The following is a 25,834-nucleotide window of genomic DNA, read 5'->3' on the forward strand; positions in this document are numbered from 1 at the left end:
ATATTCAGACCCTTTGAGATCATTAAATAATAAAATAATGAGATAATAGCAGAAACAAAGGCTACATAAATGTATTATATCGATGTTAATCCATGTGTGGGGTTGTGGAATTAATGGACGTGCTGTTGTGCGATTGCGTTGCCAGGCAACGTAATAATTTACAAACTCTTCACTACAACCCTAATTATATTTAAAAACATTTTAGAAGGCCTCACAAAATCCTTTAATGTAAATTGACATGTAAATATGAAGGTATGTGTGTAACGTGGTGATTGACATTATTCACCCGCGGACCTATGGGTTGGGGTATTGTTGCTCACGGACATTTTAGTTAACCAGACTTCCTGTTGATGTGAAATCCGAAAACATTTAAAAAAAATAAAATACTTTATTCCGAGTGTTCTTGCTTTTCTCTTTGGAGGTCATCACATAACGGCATTGTAATACACGGTTCGGCTGCATTAAATATTACAGATCTGCCGTAGTTCTCTATTTATAGAGCTCTGATGAGAAGACTTCTAGACAAACAGGAAGAACTGCCGCCAAAACTGAAAACGTGACGTGGATCATAAATATATCAGCAATTAAACAACATCTTACATTTCTCTTCACAATATAAGTCTCCTTGCAGTATTGTTACGTCCCGACTAGGGAAAGAGGAAAGCAACATGCACCAGTTGGAATTGGTCATAATTATGAACAGTTTTATTGTATAGCAGGACAACAACATGGCAGGCAAGCAGCCTGGGACAAACACAAGCCACAAAAGCACCGGTTTAAATAACAAACAAAGGTGGCCACAAGGGCGCAAGTTTAAATGGGCAACCAAACAAAGGGAGGACTCTAATAAGTGAGCATACTTAAATACAAAGGTATATACATAACTAAACAAAAGAACCTTCACTATTGCAGTGGTACAAACTAAAGAAAAGGAGGCTGTAAGGAAAGACAGCTAAACTAAACAACTACAGTCAAAGTAGAGGCTAAGATACTCTAGTCACATCTAGTCACATCTAGTCACATCTAATCATATCAACACTACCAAACACAGACCACACAAGTTAACCACTGACCGAAGAGCAAGTAGCGAGAGCCGTCTGTTCACTCAGCAGAGCCTCCAGAGTGATGATTGTCCCCAGGCTTTGTAGTCATCTCCAGCAGGTGTGCGCCGGCTGTGCGCTGCGATTGGAGTGCGTCGGGCCCGGCGTGCTCCTATCAAAATCTTCAGGGGCCGGACCAGGAGATGGCAGCCAATGACGTCAGGACAACCGCACAGCTCATTTGCATGTCACACAGGTTAACACAGATAAAAGGACCAGGAAGGCAGCAGCCGTAGAAGGAAAAAACGCAGAAACAATACAGATTTCAGTTTTCTGAGCCCCTACTCTCCTCCTAACTGACGGCAACAAAAGTCCTGCATTATTCAATTAAAATAAAGAAGTAAAACCAATAAGTGTGGCTTGATATGGAGTTAGAGAAAGGTTGATGAACGCTGTGAGAATGGATCTGAGGGGAGCATTTCGCCACGATCCCAACTCCTCTATTACCAACGTTCAGGGAGCTCTCTGCAAGTCAATGGGACGCCCTGCCCGTTGAAAACTGACCCTCAAGGGGTACCCTGTACGTAATAGAGTGACGGGGAGGGGCCCTGACCGACCGTCAACATGTGACGGGTTGGTAGTGAGAACGTGTTGCTGTGCGCGATACTGCGCGCTTTCAGCTTGGCACGCACCTCGCCGTTTATCCAGGGCTTTTGATTTTAGGAATAGAGCTCCTGTTCGTTCATGTTTTCAATGGACGAGAGTGAGAATGGAAAGAAAAACGCTATTTGTTGTTTGTTTATATCACGGAGTCTGTTCTTCTTCTCTGTCTTCCGGTTGTTCTGGTTGTTGCCTCTTTTGAATGATGAATACACACTACCGCCGCCTGCTGGTAAGGAGAGTTATTGTCACTCACGCATACGCAGTTCATACGTGCTCGGCTCGGATTTGCGGTTCCAGTGCGCAAAGTCGGCAAATACGCAGGAGAGTCCGGCGACGCAACAGTCGGTGTCGGCGTCGGCGACTTCTCCGGTGACTGGCCGGTGTATCTGGGCCTTTAGTGGTGTTAAAATCCCCGGCCACAACGAACGCCGCCTCTGGCCATGAAGTCTCGGTCTTGTCGATAATCCCAAAGATGGCAGCTCGATTCTGAGATGGGCTCAGTCACTCTGAACTGAATCTTTGCAGTCCTGAGAACAACTCAGTTTAGAAACAGAGTATTTATCAGCAAAGGCATGTGGGTGAATAAAACAGACATAATGATCAGTCAGTGGTAAAGACAAAGACCTCACTCTCATATTATACGTTTCTCTCCTTCTACAAGTTCCTCCTGAGTGGAAAACTATTTCAACACTTCAAACTCCACCCCCCCTTTCCTCTGAGACTCAGAGCGGAAGTACAGAGTTCCTCTGTCAGTGAGTCACATCTGCGGCAGTTGATGTTCAAACTGTTGAATAAAAGGAGATATAGGGAACAGCAGGCAGAACCAGGACTGAGGAGACGAGATCAGCAGGTGAGCATCCTCCAGGAGTCTGTTCCTTCATCAGGATCACTGTGATCACATTGATATATGATCTATAGATATATATCTATAGATATATAGATATATATCTATAGATATCTATCTATAGATATATATCTAGAGATATGATATAGTATTGTGTAGGGTTTCTCTCTGAGTGAAAGCAGAATGGTTTTGGAAAGATTTCCATGTACTGGTGTCAGTGCTTCTGGTAGAAGGAGCTGCTACTGTCTGATTGTTATTTGAGTTCATGTCATCAGAGAAAAATGCAGAGCGTGTTAGAACAGGTCTACAACTCGTGACTCAGAAGTTTATATGTTAATACTCTGAAGTGCATGGATGCAGTGTGAAGGGCTCAGAGGCGGCCATCCTCCATTACTGACACTCACCTGGTTTCACTGAAGAGCCTTTAGCCCAGTTCAGCTCTCAGCTGCCCCACATGCGGCAAAACCCTTTCTTCATGGCCCACAGCCCCCCCGATGGAACTCAACGTAGTGGTTGGTTAGTGGCCCTCAGCAAACAGGGGCCCCCAGAGGAAGACATCAGATATCCTGTGTCTCTCTCTTCAACCTCAGTTGTCATTTCAAGATCTATATGAGGATTTCAAAGATTTAGAAAGAGATGTAAAAAGAGTTCAACATTAAAACATAAGAGTGCATTAACACGTATCACAAGTACCTTTCTAATCACTGCACCAAACAACATGTTTTATTTGGACACGAGCTCCGTCAGAGCTAGCTGGGTCCAAGCACTGTTGGCAATGTCTGCTTTTCTGGTAAGATTATGATTCTCCTGCAGGTAAAACCCGTTTCTGAGGCACTGATCAGCTCAGAGAGGTGTGCAAAATGGCCTGGGGCTGTGGGACATCTGAGAGGAGAAGCACATGTGTCCTGTGGTCAGGCCCGGCTCCAGGATGAAAGGACTGAGGGGGCAAAAAAATTTCACAACAACAAAAAATACTGGCAAAGTAATGAATTGACACACTAAGCTTTTTTCCTTCTCACTGCTCTACAGTCTCTTTGATTCTTTATTTGTTTTCCGGATTCACCCCTCTCGTTCTGTTCCTCTGATCTTTAATAACAGATAGAACATTATTAGATGGCTGCACTTTGGTTAACAGACGAACATTGATTTCCTCAATGTATAAATTGACAGGTTCTGTAATTATACCATAACATGTTCTCCTCTATCCCTTAACCCGTCTTCCTATCAGATTGACTTACTTACTATCTACTCTATATCAGGATTAAAACAAATTAATCTGCTTGACTTTTTATTTTCAGGATTGAATGTTCAAACCAAGGCCTAAAAGCTGGCATTTCATAACAAAGTGACCAGGGACGTACAGCTACGGGCTAATGTTGCCCGGGCAATGGCCCATTTGCCCTTTTTGGCTGACCTGCCCCTCCGGAGAGAGTGAACGTTTTTTTCTTCTTTCTGTTGTGGCTGAATAAACATGATAAGCCCACAATTAGCACTGTAGCATCTCGCTGCGGGACCTTGTCAGCGCTGTCAGCTGCCCCCAGTCACGTGACTTTGTTTACAATCTGACAGCTGGAAGCAAAGGAAAGCGCTCCGAGTCCGGCCTCATATGGCTATGTGATCATACCAAATGCCTGCCTGGCTTTGGAGGCCAATCCTCGGGTCAATCTGTCCCCGGAAATGTCCCCGTTTTTAAATATGCGTTTAAGACCACGTCTAGTGCCGGATTTTGGAAAATTGATTTTGAGTTTTCTGATTGCAGTTATAGTATGGGGGACTTGTCTTCCTCTTGACACCGTCGCTATTTACAAAAAACACCTAGGCCTAAATATACTTGTTATTGATCTTCTGTCTTTTTTTTTTTTTCACAAGTCTTTTTATTTCATTATAGTGTACAACAATCAAAGCCATTTCAATTACATTGCAATATCACAGTACACTCACTACACTCCCCCCTCCCTCCCTCCCTCCCTCCACCCGCACATGCCCACACAGGCCTATCATGCTATATTTGAATAATATATTGTAGGGCCATACCTCTATAAGGTATATTTATACGTTTTCTTTTTCAAAATACCAAACAGATCATGCATTTTAGCCATGCCTCATTTCGCTCTATTTTGCTCTCCTCCACCCTGTCTTTGCCTTGACACATATTCATGTATAAAAGAAAGGTGCATTTTGCATGATAGGTCCCCTTTAAAATGCTTCTGTCTTTCTGTGTCTTTTCGTCAGCTCCGTAAACTCCCTCAACGGGGCCGCTCTCTCTCTTTTCACTTCATTTCAAACCTTTATTTAAATCAGATTGGTCCATTGAGGTCATAGATCTCTTTTTCAAGGGAGACCTGCAGCATATAGGTTCCACATGAAACATAAAACAATAGAGGATATCCTACATTATATTTACAGGATACATTTACATAGTTATAGACATTTACAAGTGCCCATAGTATCAACGAGCATTTCATTTAGCCTAGCTTTAAAAACATGCAGAGGAATGAGATCACTCAGTTCAATTGTTGCTGAAGATTGTTCCAAGCAAGTGGAGCTGCGCACATAGAAGCTGTCTCACCTAAGACAGTCCTTGCTCTTGGCACATCTAACAATACTACATCATGAGATCTCAGACAATAGCTGCTTGCAGCTGTCTGTGTTATCAGAGAGCAGATATAATACGGGAGTTCACTGACGACATGGGAGGTCCTGCTATCACCCTGGAGTGAGATGGATCTATGATACCGGACAGTCTTTGTTTTATTCTCATCCAAAAACAGGGATGATAGCTCATATATGAGACTTCAAAGGTCTTTTATTTTGAAACTCTACATCAGAATATCCTGATTTTTTTCTGAATGACTAGATGGGATGTCCTGCTATCACCCTGAAGTGAAATGAGTCTTTGATACTGGACAGTTTTTGTTTTATTCTCATCTAAACACAGAGGGAGGATTTTTTTTTTTACTCTACCGTAATGCACAGGATATTGGCGCACCGCAATATCACGTGAGGGCTGGCTTGACCAGGTTTTCCCGAGTGGAGGCTGGCTTGACCGCAGTTAGCTTAGCATACTCAGCCCGACTCAGCCTGGTTGTTCCTGGCCCTAGAACCAAGATTTGATGGGGCCATTACATCACCAGAAGTCCCAATTTAAGGGGTAATTTCTCCCCAAAAAACTGTTTTACTCACTATATCAACAGCCCCACCAAAAATATTTTCCACCAGCCGCCACTGCTGGTACCTGATTGGACGGTATCGGTATACCGTTAAGCCGCTGGACAAACGGTGCTGCTATCGATATATCTGTTACGTCTACTTCCTTAGTTTAACTTTAAACCATTCTGGTTGGTTGGGAACCCTCATCCCGTGTGATGTATCCGGTTTGAGACCCCTCTGATTGGCCACTCTAAATGCCACTGGTCCTCTCTCTCAACAGCGCTCTTATTATTGTTGTGAGACTCCCGCAGGCATGGTGGACAGAGCGAAGCCATCGAAGGTCTGGGTGCACTTTTAAAAAATGTAGGCGATAGTGCAAGGTGCAATCTATGTACTCAATGAGTTGCTTGTAAAGGGGGTAACACAAGCAACTTAATGAAGCATTTGCAAACGAGACACTCATTGAATTTAAAACGGTGCTAGCGATACTGATAGTGCTAATAGAGAACCGCAGTGACGCGTCGTTAAACCCGGAAGTAAACTTCTTCCGGTTCCTTCGCGAAAAACCAATGAAAATTCTCCATACGATTTTGGAAAATAGCTCGAAATAAGGTCTGTGGTTGACACACATTTAAGAGAGGGATCACGTTTCGTTCAGCCGGATAATATCCACATGTCAACCCTACTTTTATAATTTTTGAATCATAAATCTAGTTGCCAAAAGTGAAATGCTAACGTTATGCTATAAACAAACTACAAGCCAGTACAGCAGCAGGGTCGCACGACTTCAACGTCACGCCAACTTAAGATCGTTTCAACTGACTTGGACTGAAACTGCACTTTGAACACTTTAAATATATTACCATTTTAAACTGTATACCCCGGTTATCTAGGCCCGTTTTGTTTTGTTTTATGTATACATGTCACACTGTGGGAAACGATATTTCTGGATGTATAACACATGTAGAATTTTTGACAATAAAGGCTGACTTTGACTTTCACGTGCTTGCATATTTTAACAGAGCTTTTCATTTTAGCCACACTGAATTTAACTAGAAGTCATGGCTGTGTCAATTACCAGTCTGATATCGTTTTACAAAGATGACAAGAAGAGTGTAGATAGGAGAGAACCACTACAAGTCAGGACACGTTACAGTGCAGCCTAGATGAAGGTGTGCTCACCGGTGCTGTCAGGGCTAGCATGAGGGACAAGGTTTATAGTGTCGGTGAGTAGTGATAGCAAGAGTACCGTTAACCTAGAGTTAATTTATTCACATTCATTCCCATCAACAAATCCATTGTATGTGTCACATGAAATCTTTATTAGGCAAGGCAAGTTTATTTATATAGCCCCTTTCAACACAAGGCAATTCAAAGTGTTTCACAAAAAATGAAAGACATTAAGAAAATGGCATTTCAAATCAGTCATTAAAAAGAAAAGCTAATAAAATAAGCATTAAAAAAAAATACATGGATCAAAGTTACAGTGCAGTCTAAGATATGAATAGTTCAATTAAAAGCAGCGGCAAAAAGAAAAGTCTTCAGCCAGGATTTAAAAGTAGTCAGAGTTGCAGCGGACCTGCAGGTTTCTGGGAGTTTGTTCCAGATGTTTGGAGCATAAGAACTGAACGCTGCTTCTCCATGTTTAGTTCTGACTCTGGGGACAGAAAGCTGACCAGTCCCTGAAGACCTGAGAGATCTGGATGGTTCATCATTTAGCAGGAGGTCAGAAATGTATTTTGGGCCTAAACCATTCAGTGCTTTATAAACAGCAGCAGTATTTAGAAATATATTCTTTGACACACAGGAAGCCAGTGAGAAGACTTCAGAACAGGAGTGATGTGATCCACTTTCTTAGTGTCAGTGAGGAACCAGAGTAAAGACTTCAGAACAGGAGTGATCCACTTTCTTAGTGTCAGTGAGGAACCAGAGTAAAGACTTCAGAGCAGGAGTGATCCACTTTCTTAGTGTCAGTGAGGAACCAGAGTAAAGACTTCAGAGCAGGAGTGATGTGATCCACTTTCTTAGTGTCAGTGAGGAACCAGAGTAAAGACTTCAGAACAGGAGTGATCCACTTTCTTAGTGTCAGTGAGGAACCAGAGTAAAGACTTCAGAGCAGGAGTGATGTGATCCACTTTCTTAGTGTCAGTGAGGAACCAGAGTAAAGACTTCAGAACAGGAGTGATCCACTTTCTTAGTGTCAGTGAGGAACCAGAGTAAAGACTTCAGAACAGGAGTGATGTGATCCACTTTCTTAGTGTCAGTGAGGAACCAGAGTAAAGACTTCAGAACAGGAGTGATCCACTTTCTTAGTGTCAGTGAGGAACCAGAGTAAAGACTTCAGAACAGGAGTGATGTGATCCACTTTCTTAGTGTCAGTGAGGAACCAGAGTAAAGACTTCAGAACAGGAGTGATCCACTTTCTTAGTGTTAGTGAGGAACCAGTGTAAAGACTTCAGAGCAGGAGTGATGTGATCCACTTTCTTAGTGTCAGTGAGGAACCAGAGTAAAGACTTCAGAACAGGAGTGATGTGATCCACTTTCTTAGTGTTAGTGAGGAACCAGAGTAAAGACTTCAGAACAGGAGTGATGTGATCCACTTTCTTAGTGTCAGTGAGGAACCAGAGTAAAGACTTCAGAACAGGAGTGATGTGATCCACTTTCTTAGTGTTAGAGAGGAACCAGAGTAAAGACTTCAGAACAGGAGTGATGTGATCCACTTTCTTAGTGTCAGTGAGGAACCAGAGTAAAGACTTCAGAACAGGAGTGATGTGATCCACTTTCTTAGTGTTAGTGAGGAACCAGAGTAAAGACTTCAGAACAGGAGTGATCCACTTTCTTAGTGTTAGTGAGGAACCAGAGTAAAGACTTCAGAACAGGAGTGATGTGATCCACTTTCTTAGTGTCAGTGAGGAACCAGAGTAAAGACTTCAGAACAGGAGTGATCCACTTTCTTAGTGTCAGTGAGGAACCAGAGTAAAGACTTCAGAACAGGAGTGATGTGATCCACTTTCTTAGTGTTAGAGAGGAACCAGAGTAAAGACTTCAGAACAGGAGTGATCCACTTTCTTAGTGTCAGTGAGGAACCAGAGTAAAGACTTCAGAACAGGAGTGATGTGATCCACTTTCTTAGTGTTAGTGAGGAACCAGAGTAAAGACTTCAGAACAGGAGTGATCCACTTTCTTAGTGTTAGTGAGGAACCAGAGTAAAGACTTCAGAACAGGAGTGATGTGATCCACTTTCTTAGTGTCCGTGAGGAACCAGAGTAAAGACTTCAGAACAGGAGTGATGTGATCCACTTTCTTAGTGTCAGTGAAGAACCAGAGTAAAGACTTCAGAACAGGAGTGATGTGATCCACTTTCTTAGTGTCCGTGAGGAACCAGAGTAAAGACTTCAGAACAGGAGTGATGTGATCCACTTTCTTAGTGTCAGTGAGGAACCAGTGTAAAGACTTCAGAACAGGAGTGATGTGATCCACTCTCTTAGTGTCAGTGAGGAACCAGAGTAAAGACTTCAGAACAGGAGTGATGTGATCCACTCTCTTAGTGTCAGTGAGGAACCAGAGTAAAGACTTCAGAACAGGAGTGATGTGATCCACTTTCTTAGTGTCAGTGAGGAACCAGAGTAAAGACTTCAGAACAGGAGTGATGTGATCCACTTTCTTAGTGTTAGTGAGGAACCAGAGTAAAGACTTCAGAACAGGAGTGATGTGATCCACTTTCTTAGTGTCAGTGAGGAACCAGAGTAAAGACTTCAGAACAGGAGTGATGTGATCCACTCTCTTAGTGTCAGTGAGGAACCAGAGTAAAGACTTCAGAACAGGAGTGATGTGATCCACTTTCTTAGTGTCAGAGAGGAACCAGAGTAAAGACTTCAGAACAGGAGTGATGTGATCCACTTTCTTAGTGTTAGAGAGGAACCAGAGTAAAGACTTCAGAACAGGAGTGATCCACTTTCTTAGTGTCAGTGAGGAACCAGTGTAAAGACTTCAGAACAGGAGTGATGTGATCCACTTTCTTAGTGTCAGTGAGGAACCAGAGTAAAGACTTCAGAACAGGAGTGATGTGATCCTCTTTCTTAGTGTCAGAGAGGAACCAGAGTAAAGACTTCAGAACAGGAGTGATGTGATCCTCTTTCTTAGTGTTAGTAAGGACTCGAGCAGCGGTGTTCTGAATCAGCTGCAGCTTTCTAATAGATGTTTTAGTGAGACCTGTGAAGACACCATTGCAGTAGTCCAGTCTACTGAAGATAAAAGCATGGACACGTTTTTCCAAATCCTGCTGTGACATCAGTCTTTTAATCCTAGATATGTTCTTTAGGTGATAGTAAGCTGATTTAGTAACTGTTTTAATGCGACTGTTGAAACCAATAACTAATTTAACCCGCTCACAAGAGAGCCCACCTCCGAAGATCGTGACTGGCTGAGGGACAGACTCGGGGGCAGGTTCTCAGGAATTTCTTGGCTTCTCTCCCCCGAGCCAGAAGAGGAACACTGCAGCTTGGAAACACTTACTGTTCCTGAAATTATCAAATCTGTTGGGCATCAGGGACCTGAGGCAATTGTGGCAAGCATGGCATTGTCTGAAGAGCAACAGAGGGCAATTCAGGTGGCTACCACTGGTCAGCGAACCAGCCCAAACTGGCATCTGTTCAGGAAAGGAAGGTTGACTGCCAGCAACTTTGGAGCTGTCCTGAGGTCAAAGCGTGTGACTGCTTCCCTTATTGCCAGGGTGCTAGGGCAACAACAGGCCCTTGATGGTGTTTTGTCTGTACAGTGGGGGACTATGAATGAATGTGAGGGCGTCAGGGCATTCACCACTAAAACCCAGATGCAGGTCCATGAGTCAGATTTGTGTCTCTCCCTATCAGGATTGTTAGGGGCATCTCCAGATGGTCTGGTAGGGTCTTCCGCTGTGCTTGAGGTAAAGTGTCCCTGCGGAGCCAGGGGAATGACAATTAGTGAAGCATTGCAAATCAAGGGCTTCTGTGTCAGTAAGGAATGAGAAACATTCAGCCTGCGTGAGAAACATCCTTACTGGCACCAAGTGCAAGGTCAGCTTCACCTCACTGCAAGAAAGAAGAAGAAATAATAAAATTGTGAATTGTTTTTAATTTACATTTACTCGCCTTTGCAATGTTGTGGTTGTTAGAGTGTTTCCTGTCAGCTCGTCTGTTGGGAAGATATAAAATATAGTTTCTTGGAAGTCACACCGTCACATATACTGTAAGAGCATTAAGACATACAGTACATCGGCTAAAACAAAACATCTAAAGATATAACCTTCACTTTGATAAGTCTCGTGAACATTTTCACTATTTTGAAATTTTTATAGATGAAAATTGAACTAAAGAAATAAATGGTAGATGAATCCATATTGAAAATAGGTGTCAGCTGCTACACTAATTATAATAGTTATATTTCTTAATTAATTAATTAAGATATTACTGTATTGATCCCAATTTGGGAAATGTTTGTGTTGCAGCAGCATAACAAGAAAAACTAAATATAAGTTATTATATATACAAAAGTATGTGAGGGATGGAATATTAAATTGAATATAAATGTAAAATGTACATGTGATTTTACGTCCAAGAGAAGCTATGGAGCAGAGAGTTCTCTGCCAGCCAGAGGTGATTTGTTATTAGTTCAATATGTCAAACTGATTTCCCTGACTACAATCTTTAGTTACATGGTGAAACGTTATGCTGCTTGTACTAATAAGACTTATCATATAAGCCACACAGGTTTTAATAAGATGTATTCATTATCTTTACTTTATGTTGCGGTCTTTTCAGCGGCGCCATCTCTAAAACGGCGATACAGTCACTACCCATCATTTACATTTCACCGTGACATGGACAAAAATGTAACATCAGCTTACCTCATGACACGAATCCAGACTCTCCTTTGGAAAACATCGGCCGGAAAACGATAGAACAAGCACGTTTCATGCGAAGACCTGTGGCTGCAACCCGGAGCAAAGCAACAAACCATTGCGTAGCTAACTAGTAGCGCTAGCTTTAGCTAACGTTAGCCAACGAAACGAACTGCCGAGTAAAATTGGAAAACACTGATAATTAATTATTCTATAATTTGTAAAACTACGGTGTTAAAAACGACAATTTCAAAGTTTACGTGTTCGGCGTAATGACGTACAACGGCCTCGACAATTTCTGTAGTCCTATTCAGCCACTCGGTAACAACCATCGTTTTTCAGACACGTAAACTCTTCAAAAATCCCCAGTGGGGTCACTGCTGATGTATTTAATGTCGTAGAACAAAACGTGATTTATCTCTTAAATTTGTTTCAACCACAGACCTTATTTCGAGCTATTTTCCAAAACCCTACGGAAAACATGCATTGCTTTTTGAGGAAGGAACCGGAAGTGCTAAAAATGCTAACTTACTTCCGGGTTTTATGACGCGTCACTGCGGTTCTCTATAGTGCTAGCGGGCTTCAGCCGCGCCGTGTGTAAATATGACCTGAGCGAAGGCTCGCAGGCAGGTTAGCTGCTGGCACGGATAATATGTTTTGTTTACCTGAGTGCAGTCTTGCAGGCACATCGACTTGTCTTTTTTTAGTTTATTAACACTGACAGTGTATTAATGTGAGCTCCTACACCTAGAATAGTTTGGTCTTTCATTGAATGCTTTATAAACCAGTTAAACTTACAGATGTCATTGTGAATTGGAAAACTGCGTTTAAATGTTGTTAAAGGTCAACGTTTCAATGAATGGTTCAGCAATTGTTGGTTCGTTTACTAGGAATTGACATTTTAAGCTCAAATACTTTGTTCTCTGTTTAAACCTTCAGACACATTACATTACATTACATTGCATTTAGCTGACGCTTTTATCCAAAGCGACTTACAATAAGTGCATTCGACCAGGAAGATACAACCTTTAAGAAAACAGAATCATATAAGTACATCAGGTTTCATAGAGCCAAACATTTCAAGTGCTACTCAACTGGCATTTAGAAAGCCAGCCCTTTATTAGTATATAAGTGCTTTGTTAGTAATTCTATCGCTCGAAGTGGAGTCTAAAGAGATGAGTTTTCAGTTTGCGTCGGAAGATGTGTAAGCTATCTGCTGTCCTGATTTCAATGGGGAGCTCATTCCACCATTTTGGAGCCAGGATAGCAAACCCACGTGTTTCTGCTGATGGGAACTTGGGTCCCCCTCGCAGTGCGGGTGCAGCGAGCTGTTTGGCTGATGCAGAGCGGAGTGCACGTGCTGGGGTGTACGGTTTAACCATGTCCTGGATGTAGGAAGGGCCAGATCCATTCACAGCATGGTACGCAAGTACCAGTGTCTTGAAGTGGATTCTAGCAGTTACTGGAAGCCAGTGAAGGGAGCGGAGGAGCGGTGTGGTGTGGGAGAATTTGGGAAGGTTGAAGACCAGACGAGCCGCTGCATTCTGGATGAGCTGCAGAGGTCGGATGGCACATGCAGGTAGACCAGCCAGGAGGGAGTTGCAGTAGTCTAGGCGTGAGATGACGAGAGCCTGGACCAGAACCTGCGTCTCTTTCTGGGTCAGCTGGGGACGTATCCTCCTGATGTTGTAAAGCGTGTATCTGCAGCAGCGGGTTGTAGCAGCGATGTTTGCAGTGAAGGACAATTTGTTATCTAGGACCACACCCAGATTCCTTGCAGTCTGAGTCGGGGAAACAACAGAGGTGCCGATGTTGATTGTTAGGTCAAGAGTGGGACAATCTTTTCCCGGAAGGAAGAGCAGTTCAGTCTTGTCAAGGTTGAGCTTGAGGTGATGAGCAGACATCCACCGAGAGATGTCTGCTAGGCAAGCAGAGATGCGTGCGACGACCTGGGTCTCTGAGCGGGGAAAGGACAGAATTAGTTGGGTGTCGTCAGCGTAGCAGTGGTATGAAAAACCATGCGGGCTAATGACAGACCCGAGCGAGTTTGTGTACAGGGAGAAGAGGAGGGGACCAAGAACCGAGCCCTGAGGGACCCCTGTAGTTAATTGAACACGTCAACACATGTTGACGTGTTTCAGTTCAGCACATCATTTATTTTGTGATGATTTATAAGTACAATCCAGAATAATATACGTACTCGCCTTTATCTTTTTGCCATCTCAGCCTTTTGACCAATGTCTTCATATCACAGTTTTGCATGATGTCACTGAAGGACAATGTTTTAAGGATCTCTTGTCGAGCTAGGTTGTCAGTTTGAATGGATGAAGATGGAAATGATTTACAAATGTTAAAAAATGTTAATAAAAGCCTCTTTCATCCTCTGTCTGAGGGAAAACCCCAAAGAGCATGACAGGGGCAGCCAGGCCCCTTTAAGTTATTTTATTTATTTGTGTCTGCTTCTGAGAAGCTAATGTATAAGTTATACAGTTATTTCTGCAAGAAAATTACAATACAATGAATGTTTAATCTTCACATCTTGTATTCATGTCTATCATTTTGAGCGCTTTGGCAAAAAGCTGATCCATACAGGCAGCCCGAAATAATAACAAGTAACCATCATGTGTGGTGCTACCTGTAGATGTCTGCCTTCTTTGTTCTTGATTTCATCTTGTTTTCACAGAGCTGTGAACATGAATTTCCCCCTGGGGACAATACATCTAAACTAATTTAATATATAATCCCACACTTGGCGATTGAGAACATAAATTCGTAATTTTCGGGAGTTTTAACCGGGTACCGTCGCCCGGAAATTGGGGCTTTACCCGGAAAACTGGGATGTTTGTTCACCCATCCCACTGTGTTTACAGCTAAGCCCACACGCTAACATTAAGACTACAAGCTCACTTGGGGTTGAGGCTTTTTTACACGTTGCTTGACTGCCTGCCCACATATCTGATCCAAACACAGTGACGTGTGTTGGGGAAGATAATTATTTAAAGTTATTTAATAATTGTGACATTCATTGTACTTTTCGATGGATGAATGATGCTCAAAGTGAGGGGGCAAAGAATACAACTGAGGGGGCAAATAATACAACTGAGGGGGCAAAGAATACAACTGAGGGGGCAATGCCCCCTTTTGCCCCCTCGTGGCGCCGGGCCCACCTGTGATGTTCTTGTTGTGATGAGCATGGTATTGTGTTTGTGTGAAGGTGGAGGCTCTGCTATGGATCAGTGTGAGGACAGAGAGGAGGGAGCCCCCCCCTCTCTGTGTGGGGAACATGACAGCCAGACCAAAGCTCAGAGGTGAGATTTCCAACTGTCCATGACTCTTCTCCATGTCTCAGCTCAGCACTCATTATTCACTCAAAGCTCTGTGTTGTGTTTCAGCCCAGAGGAAACACCACATTCTGCTGGACCTGGACCTGGACCTGGACCTGGACCTGAAGCTGGACCTGGACCTGGAGCTGGACCTGAAGCTGGACCTGAAGCTGAAGCTGAAGCTGGACCTGGACCTGAAGCTGAAGCTGGACCTGGACCTGGACCTGAAGGTGGACTTGAACCTGGACCTGGACCTGTACGTGGACCCAGAGTAATAGTTTATTTGCCTTAAAATGACCAAATAGTATTGTTGCTGAAAAACAAAGAAAGTATTTTTTTTGCATGAACCCATGTTATTTCAGATGTATGATCATATACAATTGTCTGTTGGTATCTTTTGGATCCCTGCAGGGAGAAAATATGGCGACACTGAAAAAGATCCTCATCAGAACTTTAGAACAATTGGGGAGAGAGGACTTTGAAGAATTCAAGTGGCACCTGCAGCAGGAGGTCCTAGGATTTGAAGGAATCCCAAAGAGTCGACTAGAGGATGCATGTCGGACACAAACTGTGGACCATATGTTTCTGAACTACGGCATTAACACTATTAAAGTGACCAGAACCGTTTTGAAGGAGATGAATCAGAATCTCCTGGAGGAGGAATTATCAAAAATCCCATCAGAACCGACAGGTAGGTCATTAGTTTAAAAATGGTTTTACACACAGGGAACCTGAGGTCAGGCAAATCACAATGATAACATGAATTGGATGTGTCCTCCTGATATACCACACAGAGAAACACCACCTGTACATGGTGTCAGGGTTTAGGTACCCCCATGGTCCTGAAAGCTCAGTGTTCAGGGTCAATAGGTTCTGGCAGGGTCACTTTTTAGATCAGTTACTTAGAAAAAAAGCAAGACAGGCAGACAAGGGCCTCATCCTGCAGCCAGGCACCGGGGTCTACACACCACTGGGTCTAAGGGTCTAATCAATGCCAGTTGGGTTGTAGGTGAAGGAGAGGAACATAGTATACAAACTTCAAACAACCGTCACCTCTCTGCTGGGGACGGATCTGGTGTCGGTGTGGGAGGTGGAGCAGGACCAACTAGACAAAGTAGGGCTCACCTCTACACATTGAACCGGCTCTGGAAAGAAACTCCTGGATAGGGATTAGACTCTCTGCTTTTCCAGAGTTACCCAGGTGACCTTTGAGGTTCACTGAGATGAAAGCTGTCCCTGTTCTCTCTGCCGACGCATCGACCAACAGTTCAGAGTTCAGTAGTTGTTCAGAGTGTTGATGGCTGGTGCTGTCAACACTCATATGGGCGAGAGAGGAGAAACCTCGAGAGGGAAAGGGGTAAACAGCCTGCTTGATGTGAACCCAGCTGCTGCTTTTACTTCTTGACTGCGAAAAGTTTAACTTTGACTTGAACTTTAACCTCTGGAAGACTTTCTCCTGTTGGGACATTGCAGATAGGTACTACAAATGGGCAATGCTTAAAGCCTGTTTTGCAGAGGTGATGGCTCAGAGTAATGACCCAAAAGTTGTTGGGAAAAGGCAGCAGTTGTGAAGCAAGCTGTTAATGAGTCCTGGTGAGCTATGTTTGCCCAGGAGACTGCTAAAACTAAGCAAATTAATAAATGTAGGAGTGGAAGGGGGTTGGGTTAGTTCTCAAACATTGTTGCAGATTCCACACCGTCAGGCATCTCAGGAGGGGGAGTCATGGATCAACTCCCGCTGTTTTCCACAGTGTAGCTTTACTGCTGACCTACCTTCAAAATGGGTCATTATCGATGGTCCAGCCGTTCACATTTGCAAGGAGGGGTCAATAGAATTTTCTTATGGACGAAGGGAAAGATTATTACTGTGACCCCAGGGCGTCTTGTTGATATTAGGCTATTGCAGGACCACGCAGTATTTGGACAATTACTAAGAGCAATCCACTTCCTGTATGACTGGAGTGAGAGCTGAGTCCACATCCTCAGAGGTCGATCTGCCAGGGTCGTGCCTCGTCTTCCAGCAGCAGGAATAAGAGTCGCCCAGGTTTAGGGCCATGGTTCTTCAATAGAAAGAAAGAACAATATTTTTGGATAGCTACAGATGATTGAGATACAGCTTCGATCCAACCAAACTATCCGTTCAGAAATGTGTAAAGTTTTGGAACAAATATTGTGATGAATATGTTTATGTTAATTGTAGTATTGTCTCAATTGTTGTTTAATTTTTTCATCATTCAGAGATTCTCACTCAGTGCCAAAGGAACCTCAAATTCAACGTGAAGAAAAAATTTGAGAAAATTCTAGAAATGGGTAATTCAAGACCTCTGAATGAAATCTACACGGAGATCCACATCACCATGGGAGAAACTACAGCTGAAGAACATGAGGTCAGACAGATTGAAACAGCATCCAGGAAACCAGACAGACCAGAAACAACCATCAGACAAGAAAACCTCTTTAAAGCCTCACCTGGAAGAGATGCACCAATCAGAGTGATGACAAAGGGCGTGGCTGGCATTGGGAAAACAGTCTTAACACAGAAGTTCACTCTGGACTGGGCTGAAGGCAAAGCCAACCAGGACATCCAGTTCACATTTCCATTACCTTTCAGAGAGCTGAATAGGCTGAAGAAAAAGTACAGCTTGGTGGAACTTGTTCATCACTTCTTCTCTGAAACCAGAGACGCAGGAATCTGCAGGTTTGATCAGTTCCCGGTTGTGTTCATCTTTGACGGTCTGGATGAGTGTCGACTTCCTCTGGACTTCCACAACACTGAGGTCCTGGCTGATGTCACAGAGTCCACCTCAGTGGATGTGCTGCTGACAAACCTCATCAGGGGGAAGCTGCTTCCCTCTGCTCGCCTCTGGATAACCACACGACCTGCAGCAGCCAATCAGATCCCTCCTGAGTGTGTGGACCTGGTGACAGAGGTCCGAGGGTTCACTGACCCACAGAAGGAGGAGTACTTCAGGAAGAGATTCAGAGATCAGGAGCAGGCCAGCACCATCATCTCCCACATCAAGAACTCAGGAAGCCTCCACATCATGTGCCACATCCCAGTCTTCTGCTGGATCTCTGCTTCAGTTCTGGAGAAAGTGTTGAAAACCAGAGAGGGAGGAGAGCTGCCCAAGACCCTGACTGAGATGTACATCCACTTCCTGGTGGTTCAGTCCAAAGTGAGGAACGTCAAGTATGATGGAAAAAGTGAGAGACATCCACACTGGAGTCCAGAGAGCAGGGAGATGATGGAGGCTCTGGGGAAACTGGCTTTTGAGCAGCTGCAGAAAGGCAACCTGATCTTCTATGATCACGACCTGACAGAGTGTGGCATCGATATCACAGAAGCCTCAGTGTACTCAGGAGTGTTCACACAGGTCTTTAGAGAGGAGAGCGGACTGTACGAGGACCCAGTGTTCTGCTTCGTCCATCTGAGCGTTCAGGAGTTTCTGGCTGCTCTTCATGTCCATCTGACCTTCATCACCTCTGGAGTCAACCTGCTGGCAGAAGAACCAACAACCTCCCAGAAGTCTGAAGTGTTCAGACCCAAACCTACAACAAAAACCTCCTGGCTGCTTAAAATCTTCAGACCCAAACCCAAACCCAAACCCAAACCCAAACCTGAACTAACACATCTCTACCAGAGTGCTATGGACCAGGCCTTACAGAGTCCAAACGGACACCTGGACTTGCTCCTTCGCTTCCTCCTGGGTCTTTCACTGCAGACCAATCAGAAACTCCTACATGGCCTGCTGACAGAAACAGGAAGTAGCTCAGAGATCAACCAGAAAACAGTTGAGTACATCAAGAAGAAGATAAGAAAGAACCCGTCTCCGGAGAGAAGCATCAACCTGTTCCACTGTCTGAATGAACTGAATGATGGTTCTCTAGTGGAGCAGATCCAATGGTACCTGAGTTCAGGAAGTCTCTCCACAAATAAACTGTCTCCTGCTCAGTGGTCAGCTCTGGTCTTCATCTTACTTTCATCAGGAAAAGATCTGGACGTGTTTGACCTGAAGAAATACTCTGCTTCAGAGGAGGCTCTTCTGAGGCTGCTGCCAGTGGTCAAAGCCTCCAGGAAAGCTCTGTAAGTGGAGATACAAACAACATTGATCAGTTTAAAACATGATAAATAAAATACATTGTGTTCATTGCTAATCCTTCCCCAGGCTGAGTGGCTGTAAGCTGTCAGAGAGAAGCTGTGCAGCTCTGTCCTCAGTCCTCAGCTCCCAGTCCTCTAGTCTGAGAGAGCTGGACCTGAGTAACAACGACCTGCAGGATTCAGGAGTGAAGCTGCTGTCTGCTGGACTGGAGAGTCCTCACTGTGAACTGGAGACTCTCAGGTCAGCATTTATTACATCGTTTTACTTTAAAAACCGCTCATCCAGGTTCAGGTTCATGTTAATAAAGTTGATCAACCTTTGTATGATTGTCCTGTTGCTTTTTAAAACACTGAGTTTACTGTATTCCCTGGTTCCAGTCTCTCAGGCTGTATGGTCAGAGAGGAAGGCTGTGTTTCTCTGGCTTCAGCTCTGAGCTCCAACCCCTCTCATCTGAGAGAGCTGGACCTGAGCTACAATCATCCAGGAGACTCAGGAGAGAAGCTGCTGTCTGCTGGACTGGAGGATCCACTCTGGAGACTGGAGACACTCAGGTATGGACAGACAGACTGAAGGTGTCTCTAATATCTCAAAGGTCATGTTCTTCCTCTCATGTATGACACGGTTATTAGGGTCTGAGACCAGGGGTCGGCGAAGGGTTGACAACCCTGCCAAACACAGACAAAACAAGGAAAACAACGGAAAAAGGGTCCGAAAACCTGACAGTGGGTAGCCCGCGCTATTATTATGATTTGTATATGCCCTCTTTGAACGCATATTTGACCCCCTGAACATATATGACAACTCACCAAATGTTGCAGGCGCGTCAGCATTTGATTCCGGAACTTTGCGTAAAAAAATGCACAAGCCACGCCCACTTCCGTTTTTAACGTAAACTCCCCCCCACTTTCACTTTCACGTAAACGATCAAAACTTGGCAGGTACATCTAAAGGGTGGAGACAAACCAAAAAGCCTCTTGGAGGTGTGTCAAAAATTGTAGAGTTGGCTATTTTGAATTTGGCGTTGGAAAAACGTGATTTATCTCTTCGCCCACGTCACTGTAGTCGCTACATAATTGATAACGATAGGATTATTATTATTATTATTATTATTATTATTATTATTATTATTATTATTATCAGAACTCCAATTGATATGCTCCGAACGCCGCCAAACGTCACTTGATGGTTAACACTGCGGCCCTGAACAGCTCTACATCAAATCTGAGGTTTCACGATCTGCCGTTTCCATGGAGACGCGTCCATCGCCATCTAACACGGTGTTGTAACTCCACTGAAAATGGTCCAAAAGCCACCAGACTTCAGAGGATGGTTAATGGTCCGGCCCTCAAAATGTATATGTGCCAATTTTCCTCAAAAGCCCCTCGCCGTAAAACACAATATTACTTTATCTCCTATGAAAATTGGCAAAAAGTGGTCAAACTTCACCTGTGGGCTAAGAGTCCAGCTGTGAAGAAATCTAGATGTCCGTTTTGAAATGTCTTAAAATGTAGTTGCCAAGGAAACACAATAATCTCATACTTTTAGTGGGAATGCTCCAAACGGCCCCAAACTTCACATGTTTGATAATGATGCAGCCCTCAACACATCTAAGCTTATTATGGGCTGTCATCATATGCGGTTGCCATGGCGACAGATCACTCGCCATCAAACGTGATGTTTATGTTATTGCTGTAACTCCCATGCTCATTGTCTGATCGGCCCGAAACTTCACATGTTTGCTAATGGCCCAGTCCTGATACCATTCACTAGTTGGACATCAGCGGACCTGCGCGGATTGTTGAAGACCCATTCATCGCTGCTCCTTTTTTCACCTCACAATGCCACCACGAACATCAAATTCATGTTGATATCAGCAGGAGGGGAGCTGGTAAACTAAGCTGTTAGCTGTTAGATTTTGGCTGTTGACTGTAAGCAGGTAGCTGTTAGCAGGTAACAGCAGCTAGGACTCATGTTGGATAGAAAATCATCCTGACTGTGTTTCTTCCTCCAGGCTGGACCATGGTGGAGAGCAGAGGTTCAAACCAGGTGTGAGGAAGTGTAAGTGTGGATCAGTCAGCTTCTCTCTAGAGACAAAGATGATGGAGGTGGTATTTATTCATTAAAACATGACTGAACTTTAAGCTTTAGAGAAAGGACCACTAACAGAGAGTAAAGCCTTCAGGTGGGTCTGATGATAAACTGCTGTCTGTGTCTCTCATCAGATTCCTGTGAACTCACCCTGGACTCAAACACAGCACACAGAAACCTCAAACTGTCTGAGGACAACAGGACGATGACATGGGTGAGAGATGAGGAGCCATATCCTGATCATCCAGGGAGGTTTGACTCCTGGAAACAGCTGATGTGTAGAGAAGCTCTGACTGATCGCTGCTACTGGGAGGTCAAGTGGAGAGGAAGGGTTGATATAGCAGTGACTTACAGAGGAATCAGCAGGAGAGGATACAGAGAGGACTGTGAGTTTGGAGATAATGATCAGTCCTGGAGTCTGATGTGCTCTAATTATGGTTACTCTGTCAGGCACAATAAGAGAGAAACAATCATCTCCTCCTCCTCCTCCTCCTCCTCCCGCTCCTCCTACTCCCGCTCCTCCTCCTCCTCCTCCTCCCCCTCTCGTAGAGTAGCAGTGTATCTGGATCATCCTGCTGGCTCTCTCTCCTTCTACAGAGTCTCCTCTGACACCCTGACCCACCTCCACACCATCAGAACCACATTCACTGAACCTCTCTATGCTGGGTTTGGGTTCTGGTCAGATTACTCCTCACTGTCTCTGTGTCCTCTGTAGGAGGAGATCACTTCCTGTCCTGAGGTTTAAATGTTGTTCACTAGCAGGAACCACGCCACAACAGTGTGATGTTTGTAGGTTTATTGCAAGAAGTAACAATTAATTGATATGGAGGGGTTGATGAGATGTTCTGGTCTGGTGGGACGTGCTGTGGTCCGTGCAGAGGGAGACTCAGAGTGGGGGTACCGTCTCCGTCATGATCTGCTCGGGCTGATTGCAGGCCCCGAAAAGAGTCGGATTAAATGCAGTTGGCTCGAGCATGTGCATGTCTGACGTCGTTTAGATTGTTGCGGAGCTCGAATAGTGTTCTGAGAGTGCCCCCAAAATACGCAGGATGTTCTGGAAATATTTCTGGACCAGAAACTTGTGGCTTGAGAATGACATGCCCGGAACAAAGACTATCTTCACTTCTAAAATGGGTAAATAATAATCTTTTATCGAGGGGACGTTCCTAAATCCAACCAAATATTACCATTGAGGAGTTAGAATGATGCGCACGCAGTTTTCCCTGGAACCTAAAGGAGTACGTTTATGCCATAAATGTTAGGTCGGGTTGTGGGGGAAGGTGCTCCTGTTATGAGCGACGCCGCGGAAAGAGCAGATGTGCATTAGGCGGCAGTTAGAGAGAAAGCAGCCTAGCTCATTGAAGTTATTAGACACCATCCTGCCTCCCTGGTAGAGGATTGGCCTTCCGCGTCTTTCGACGCGCTTTGAGACGGGGGCGTTGGCTGATGAACGTTTGTTTGCAGGACTAGGTATGATGGGAGGTGGCGGGTGATAGACGGTTGAAGTCTGAGGCATCGCGTGATGGAGAGGGAAGTGAGTGAGGTGTTTGAGGTGGTGGAGCGCGGACTGAGCATGCTGAGGCCGGGTGGGAGGGGGCTCCACATAATTGGCAAGAAAGGGATGCGCGTGCTGCGAAGATGCGGCAGTAAAGCTCAGAGTCCAGAGCGCCCCATGGTTTTCCCTGGTTAAATTGTTTAATGCGGCCGGTGGCTTGACTAGCAAAGTGGACGTGGTCGGTGTAGAAACCTGAACTTACGAAACGTAAGGCCATGTCGAGCTCTATGAAGAGGTATTTGTCTAACTCCGTTCTGCGTTTGGGATAGACTGAGCGGATGACGTCGCGGTAAAGGGAAAATGCTAAGGCGAACTCTGCAGAGTGTCCGGGAGTGGCCGGGAGCTGTGCATGAGCTTTTTCCCTCACTGGCGAAGGAGACGGAGCCTGGGATCTATCTGGCGTTGGAGGTATTTCGTTGGGGGAGCTTGAGTGTAAGTGACGGCTGGTGTGTGGGACACTGACGGCCGAACGCAAGCGGCTCCGTTCGGATGCTTGGCTGTGATCCGACTGCTGTGCCGTGGATAGCCGATGTTGAAGAGATCTTCGTCTGACTCCAAGTTAACTTCATGTGTTAGACATCGAGGCTTCTCCTTGGATTTCTGTTTGAACATCTGTTAGAGATCTTTAAAGCCTGCCTCTTTGAGTTATACTGAAATATATGAAATGGGCTTTAATTTAACAGAAAGAACTACTTTGTAAATTGCTTACCAGGAAGCTAAAGGTGGAACAGGGTGAGCTGTAGAAAGGAGCTCAAACTACCAGACAAAGGCCTCCACAGGGAAAAGAGAACTTTTGATTTCCTTTGGCCAACAGTATCTGGACCTCGGACCTGCTGAGGCACCAGGACTCAGGGCTGATGGCTGGACTTTGGAGTCGGGTTATTACTTTGATGTCAGTCGTGATGTTATTCTTATTTGTATAAGTTTTTCTTTAATTTGATTCAGTTTTAACTTCATTCCAACAATGTGCCCCCCCTCCCACCTGAAGCTGCTCCATCAGTCTCTCCTGTTGCCCTTTAACAACAATGAGATGTGTGTGATGATATTCATTTGATTCCCTGCCGCAGTGTGTTGATGTTTGAACGTACAGATAAACGTGTTGAGCCGTTCTTCTTTGTGTTTTAATAAAATAATGGAATACCTGACGCTCAGCTTCAGCGTTGTTATTGGCCTGTGGCTTTGTGGAGGAAACTCATCTTTAGGATTTTAATGCTTGTACACTTTGCTGCTGCAACAAAATAACTTCCCAATTTGGGATCAATGAAGAAGCCATCTATCTATTTGAACCTCCCATGGGGATAATTACGTAAGAAACATGAAAATATAATGATACTAAAAAACAGGAAACACACTGAGGTGATCTGGGGCTCTGGTTGGTCGGCGTGTTGCTGAAACAACGGAAACTATAAATCATCAATCCCAAGGTTTCAGGGTTGAATCCACATGTATTTATTATAGTTACAGAGAATCTGACTTCTTAAAGCATCTGTCAAGAGAGACGGAAACAAATGAGGAACATCTGCTGACTTCACATCCTTCATTGAAACCAGTGCTGTTCTCAATACAGCTTTTTCTAACACCACAGTGTTGAATTCCCCGTGTGAACATGTGCAGTCCAAGTCGTCTGTGAACAGTTTATTTTCAAGCTCTTCAAGCTCATGACAACATATGTTCATAAGAGGATTGTCCATGGCTACACACCGATCGCAAGTACACCATTCATGTACAGGTCTCCCTACTCGCCCCCCGAAATCAATTGCACAAGTAGAGGGATCGTCTCCGGCAAGATCACCGTGCTGTTCATACTCATCCTCACTGTCCCTGGATTCCTGACGGTCCTGGCCTCTTGGCTCGAACCTGTACGGCTGAATTCCCCATCCAATCTCTCCACATTGCTCAAAGATTCTTCCTCGGCTGACGAGTCCGAACTCAAATACTCCGCCATGTTTTCGTCGAATGAGCTGTCGTGTTTACAAAGTGATCGCATAGATGACGTCACGACCTAGTTTTTCGGATCATGTGACTACTAAAAATGGCCAAAATGGCAGCTGCCTGACGGAATATACAGGTTTTGACAAAAAAGAGCTATAAAATCATTATTTACCGGAATATCGCGGATTTCTTCAGGGTATGGTTTAAACATAATGTTTCACTAAATACTGAAGTTTTTATTGACTATCTAATAGGGATGTAACGATATACCGAATATCGTGGTATCGCGGTAAATAAACTTCCCAATACCGTCGTGAGACTGACAAAATCTACTGCGATTTTCAAAAAAAATTAATTAAAGAAATATATATTATTTTTTGTAAACACTTTTTTTTTTTTAAACCTTTATGTAACCAGGTGGTCCCATTGAGATCATCGATCTCTTTTTCAAGAGATACCAGTCTAACATGGCAGCAAGTAGGTTACAACATGAACATAAAACAACAGATAACACAAAAGGACATCGTATTTACAGGGTTACATTTACACACCTAGAGACATTGACAAGTACCAACCATATATTTATATCTCGCCCTGTCAATAAGCCTGGCGTAAGACTTTTTCGCTGTCCGTCATTTCGACAGACAGGATCGTAAAATATCCGTCATAATCCCTTATTACCCGTCGGGTCTGAACAGTTCACAATAGAGCATCTCGTGAACTGTCAACGGGGGTGGGGGCGGTGTTATGCCGTGTGTGCATGCACCTCGCGGGACGCGCACAGCGTAAAGCAAGACCTCCCAGACATGTATTGATCTGTACGGCAAAGTACGGTTTGGGAACTATATCATTTCCTTTTGGAGGGCATGCATAACACGGCATAACACCGGAGCCTCGCTGTGGGGAAACGTTGGCGCTGTTCCGAGTTTGTTCTAATCTGTCAAAATGACAGACTGCTTTCAGATTTTTCCGTCATTGTTAAATAAAATATTCGGTTGACGCGACCACTGCTGTCCCAGCAACATCAGTACCAAGTGAGAGAGTTGTTTCCAGAGCAGGGGATATTGTAAATGCCCAAACATCCCAGCTTATAAATACCTGGAAATGTGGACATTCTCATATTCCTAAAAACCTGTCTGATGATGCTGAGTGAGTGAGTAGCGAGTTTGATTTGAGTTACTTGAAAAACTAAAGTGAAACTTGATTTATTTTATTGCAGGGTCTGATTATTAAATGTCCTTGTTTATTTGTGAGATGCAGT

General features: G+C 44.2%; 2 protein-coding genes across 2 annotated transcripts in view; both read left to right on the plus strand.

Moving 5' to 3' along the window:
* The first annotated feature begins 1,054 nt into the window (after positions 1-1,054).
* LOC307040800 (uncharacterized protein) lies at positions 1,055-23,786 on the plus strand. Its single transcript, XM_079683910.1, has 10 exons — positions 1,055-2,553; positions 3,361-3,529; positions 14,790-14,883; positions 14,968-15,169; positions 15,310-15,589; positions 17,137-18,982; positions 19,065-19,238; positions 19,376-19,549; positions 21,010-21,056; positions 21,221-23,786. Exons 1-10 carry the CDS (start codon positions 2,479-2,481, stop codon positions 21,799-21,801), a joined length of 3,642 nt encoding a protein of 1,213 aa, XP_079540036.1. The 5' UTR covers positions 1,055-2,478; the 3' UTR covers positions 21,802-23,786.
* Positions 23,787-24,362: 576 nt separating this feature from the next.
* The window catches only part of LOC307041213 (tryptophan 5-hydroxylase 2-like), a gene marked incomplete at its 5' end in the record, with an annotated part of 10,975 nt that continues 9,503 nt past the window's right edge, over positions 24,363-25,834 (plus strand). Inside the window, one exon of the mRNA XM_079684539.1 lies at positions 24,363-24,562. Within this exon, the coding sequence (XP_079540665.1) occupies positions 24,363-24,562 (200 nt within the window). The remainder of the gene's footprint in view (positions 24,563-25,834) is intronic.

The sequence above is a fragment of the Notothenia rossii genome (genome assembly GCF_949606895.1).
Source record: "Notothenia rossii genome assembly, chromosome: 5".
Taxonomy (NCBI): domain Eukaryota; kingdom Metazoa; phylum Chordata; class Actinopteri; order Perciformes; family Nototheniidae; genus Notothenia; species Notothenia rossii.